The sequence below is a fragment of the Callithrix jacchus genome, chromosome 3, assembly GCF_049354715.1.
Source record: "Callithrix jacchus isolate 240 chromosome 3, calJac240_pri, whole genome shotgun sequence".
NCBI classification, from domain to species: Eukaryota; Metazoa; Chordata; class Mammalia; order Primates; family Cebidae; genus Callithrix; species Callithrix jacchus.
The window spans coordinates 6,299,106-6,303,724 of record NC_133504.1 but is presented as its reverse complement, the minus strand read 5'-3'; the positions used below and the strand labels follow the sequence as shown (position 1 = coordinate 6,303,724).

General features: G+C 49.4%; 1 protein-coding gene across 1 annotated transcript; it reads right to left on the bottom strand.

The window, feature by feature from the left end:
- Positions 1 to 657: 657 nt before the first annotated feature.
- SLC25A4 (solute carrier family 25 member 4) lies at positions 658 to 4,619 on the bottom strand. Its single transcript, XM_035292535.3, has 4 exons — positions 4,402 to 4,619; positions 2,668 to 3,154; positions 2,031 to 2,171; positions 658 to 1,090 (listed from the first exon to the last, which is right to left on the bottom strand). Exons 1-4 carry the CDS (start codon positions 4,510 to 4,512, stop codon positions 933 to 935), a joined length of 897 nt encoding a protein of 298 aa, XP_035148426.1. The 5' UTR covers positions 4,513 to 4,619; the 3' UTR covers positions 658 to 932.

The window sequence follows — 4,619 nt, the reverse complement described above, 5'->3', positions numbered from 1 at the left end:
AGTTCCTGTTAAGCCATCCGTCTATAACACTTTGTTACAGTGGGCTGAACTAAGACAACTGATTTTTTTTTTTTTCTTTTTTTGAGATGGCGTCTCACCATGTCGCTTAGGATGGAATGCAGTGGTGCCATCTGAGCTCACTGCAACCTCCGCCTCTTCGGTTCAAGCAATTCTCGTGCCTCGGCCTCCCGAGTACTTGGGATTACAGGTGTGTGCCATCATACCCAGCTAATTTTTCATATTTTTATTAGAGACGGGGTTTGGTTGCATTGGTCAGACTGGTCTCCAACTCCTGGCACGAAGTGATACACCCGCCTCCGCCTCCCAAAGTGCTGGGATGACAGACTGAGCCACGGTGCCCAGCCTTGATTTTCATGAATACTCTCGACTTACCTTAAAATTCTAGGTGTCACAGTTATCTAAAGGGACTAAAACACAGCACTTCCTAATCGTGGAAAATTCTCCAGATTGTGAATTAAACCTTTTAGCAGAATCTCAGAATTTCTAAACTGAAGGAAAGGGCACAAAACAAGGGAGGATTAAGAAAGCCTTGATCACTTCCTAACCTACAGCAACACTGGATGAGGTAACAGAATATGACCTGCCTAAGTTTGAAAACCAGAACTTAAGCATTGTAGGTCCAATGAAATAGAAACGTGCATTCGGTGGTCTTTATTGATGTTTCACGTTCAGTTATTTCTTCATTACCAGTTCTTCAGTTAACTGTACAAGTATGATAAATTATTTTCTACTTGCTGTGGGAATTTAAATGTAAAATACATACAAAATACATCTGTGGTTTAATGGACATTCAATGAAGCATCTTTTCTGAGGTATTCCTTTCAGTCTGGTTTTATCCCAGACCTTTTTACCTCCCCTGGGAATAGTCTATTAAACCACACAATGGATCTGTGAACTTGTGTTTAATTACATTAGACATATTTTTTGATCTCGTCATACAAGACCAATACAAAAGCACCGCCCATGCCTCGCAACACATTGGACCAGGCACCTTTGAAGAAGGCCTTGGCTCCTTCATCTTTTGCAATCTTCCTCCAGCAGTCAATTGTCCCCGTGTACATAATGTCCGCTGTGGAAACAAATGTTGGTGAGGGCTCCATAATGCTGGAGGAAAGAGACTTTTCCTCTGAAAGATCTCTGCACACACGGTTACCAGTTTCGTAAAATTAGAGCCATCCAGGCAAGAAGTCCCAGCTCCATGTAACATTCAACTGAACATCTCCTTCCTTGCTTAACTGGCAGGCTGGGCCTCCTGTCATCCCTATTCCATTAGTTCAAGGTCAGTGAAGAACTGGGGCAACTAAACAAGCGATTCACAGACTGCCCAGCGGAAACAGGAAGGGCACAGTGGAGCAGGAGTGTTATGCTGCGTGGTTACCTTTTTTATGGAGGACCAAACCTCAGATTATACTGCGCAAGGCTAAGCAGTTACAATAAAAGGCTGTAACTATTTGTTGAAACATATGAAACTGCAAACACTGGACTGTTTTTTCCCTTTAAAGTGTCAATTTCCTATGGTTCAACCCATAGAAGCCAAAACTTTTTCCAGCACAACAGATTGCGTCAGGCCATCCCTACCCGGCTAAACGCCCCGTCCCACTCACACCTGCAGTAACTAGGAGGGAAGCAAAAGTTCTTCATAAGAAGCAGCTAACTACTTCTTTTCTCTGGCTTTTGCACGCAGGCTGTAAGGGAAGAGGGCCTAGGGTCTCCGTAATGCTAGATACCTAGTTAAATTCACGTCTAAGTGTCTTATTTTTGATGTTCTTATCATCTCTTTAATAAAACAGAAAAAAACTTTGCCCTTATGGGACAGTTGAGAATGTTAGGGGGAATCAATACAACCTTTCTTCCCTATGTCCTTATCAAATAATTTTGAAAATGAATTCCCAGTAAGGAAGACTGAAAGGAGCACTGTGAAACGTTCTCCTGGGACAAAAATAAAGTGTAGATGAGTAGGGCACAGCACACCCCCTTAAATAAGTGCAGACCAGTAGAGCGCAGCTTACCCCCTTTCCGGCCGGACTGCATCATCATCCTACGACGAACAGTGTCAAAGGGGTAGGACACCAGCCCTGCGACCGCCGTCACACTCTGGGCAATCATCCAGCTCACAAAAATGTGCACGTTCTTGGGGTCAGGCAGCATGCCTGTGGACAGAGCCAAGAAGCCGAAGGGCTATGAGGTGACTGCTCTCAGCAGAAAGCAGGTGGAGAGAGAGGCCATTGCACCTCCAACTCCACGCTCTGACCTTGCAGAGAACCTGCCCCTATGCAGGTGCCTCACATATGACCAGGCAGCCAGCAAAGGGCTGCAGCCCTCTAGACCCACTGCTCTGCTTGTATCCAGGGTGCTGGAAGTGGCTTCAAGCTAAACTCAGTAACTGCTATGGCTGTGTCTAGAGGGAGACAGCCTCCCGCTTCCTCCTCTCTGAATAAGTAAAGGCCGGGGTTTATTTCCGTAGAGGACACAAAGAATCCTTTAACGATTAATTAACCCACACCGCCTCCTCATTCAGAAGCCTCAGTTTAGTCCAGAGACTAGAAAAAAGCAAGGTCAGTACATACCAAATCCTTTGTGAGTTACAGACCCCACAGGATCTTCTCTCCACACCACCCTCCTCCTCCCCTGATACCCCTCTCTCACCCTTGGCAGTGTCATAGACTCCGAAGTAGGCAGCTCTATAGATAATGATGCCTTGGACAGATACGTTGAAACCCTGGTAGAGACCTCTCAGGCCATCAGACTTGAAGATCTTGATGATACAGTCGCCCAGACCGTGGAACTCACGCTGGGCGGCGCCCTTGCCCACGTCAGCAGCCAACCTGGTCCTAGCAAAGTCCAGCGGGTAGACAAAGCAAAGGGAGGTGGCCCCAGCGGCCCCACCGGACGCCAGGTTACCAGCAAAGTAGCGCCAGAACTGCTTGTGCCGATCCACACCCCCTAGGAAGAGCTGCTTGTACTTGTCCTTGAAGGCGAAGTTGAGAGCTTGGGTGGGGAAGTAACGGATCACGTTGGCCAGGTTACCCCTCCAGAAAGAGAGAAAGCCCTGCTCCTTGGGGATTCTCACCACGCAATCAATGATCCCTTTGTACTGCTTCTCAGCACTGATCTGTTTGCTGGCATGCTGGACCTGGTGGTGGGGAGGGTGGGTGACAGAAGACAGGCAGGGCAGAGGGGAGGGAAGAGGACAGGAGAAAAAAGAAGGTTTGCACTTCCTAGATTTCTCTTTGAAGAAAAAAAAAAAGGATAAGGAAATCAAATGGATACTGAGGACGTGTAAATGAATGTTAGTTACTGGATAACAAGCCAAAATAATCCAGCGTTGCTTCAATTATTAGGGTATTTGAGGAAAGGTGTTGCCCCAAATAAACTGAAAAGGCGACTGAACTGTATAAAGCTAGCCATTGATTCATTTCATTTTCCCTAGGTTTGAGAACTGTAGGAGGAGCTTAATGGGGGAGAGAAATGAGTATCCCTCCTTGCTTCAAAGGGCTTTGGATTCAGTAGACATGATGGGCACGAAATGAATTTCTCAGTGTCAGACTGACCGCCCTGGAGATGAGGATCTCCAGTAAATGCTCCAATAGAGGAAGGAGAATAAATCCACTAAGCAGTAGAGCTCCCAAAGTTTCAAGCAGGTCCTCCAAGTAATCAATTATTGAGGGTTTGCTGCCGTTGTGAGCAATCTGTGGTGGGTTTTATCGTTGGTAACTTTGACTCCCAAATTGGGCTCTTCCTCACTGAGGGGCCCTGACCTTTTGGGCAGGTGGAGAAAAACGGAAGAGGATGATGATAAGCCATTGATCGACCAGGCAGGGGAGGAAAAGATTTGGAGACGGGATGATCTGAGTTTATTCCAAAAACTGTTTCTGAATCTTTCAAAACTTCGGCTTCATCTGTTAAATGGAGAATAACTCTGTCACAGAGGTTATATAAAGATGAATGAAACAGCGTCGGCCTACACACAGCACTGTGCATGAGCTCCGATAAGGGAGTTCTCGGGCGATGATTATTTTGATGTTTTTATTGTAAAGGTGGGTGTGCATAAGACCGTGCCGAAAACACTGGCAATCACCAGGTGCCCGGCCTGAGTGCATGCCCGCGCTGTCACGGGCGCAGGATCTGGCTCGCGTAAACCGGCTCCGGGTGGGTTTCCATATATAGACACCCGAACGCCGGGCGCCACCCGACACCAGGAATCTGGGACTGACGCTGGACCCGTCCCTACGCAGAGGGCACCTTCCCCCGTCGGCGGGCGGGCGCCCGGGCCTGTGGCCTGGCGCAGACTGTCCCCGGCGCCCCGCGCCCCGCAGCGCGCGCCCCGCCCGGCCCGCCGCACCCGCACCCGCGCCCGCCCCTGCACCGCGCGGTCCTCACCTGCAGCAGCAGTTTGACCCTCTCGATGGGGGCGACCGCGGTCTTGGAGACGGCAGCGGCGACGCCTCCGGCCAGGAAGTCCTTTAGGAAGCTCAACGCGTGATCACCCATGGCGGCGGCCGGTCGCACTCAGCCCGCAGGCAGCCCGCTCGCGCTCTCGCCCACGCGCGTCCTGGCACCGACGCGCCGTCCCCGACCCTGCGCGACGCGAAGGGGCC

Bases quoted from the DNA above. Each gene is read 5' to 3' on its own strand.
- SLC25A4 (XM_035292535.3), bottom strand. From the start codon at position 4,512: ATGGGTGATCACGCGTTGAGCTTCCTAAAGGACTTCCTGGCCGGAGGC. The intron at 3,155-4,401 runs GTGAGGACCGCG...CCCCACCACCAG, and splicing joins GGGTCAAACTGCTGCTGCAG to GTCCAGCATGCCAGCAAACA. The intron at 1,091-2,030 runs GTAAGCTGCGCT...TTGTTTCCACAG, and splicing joins GCAGTCCGGCCGGAAAGGGG to CGGACATTATGTACACGGGG.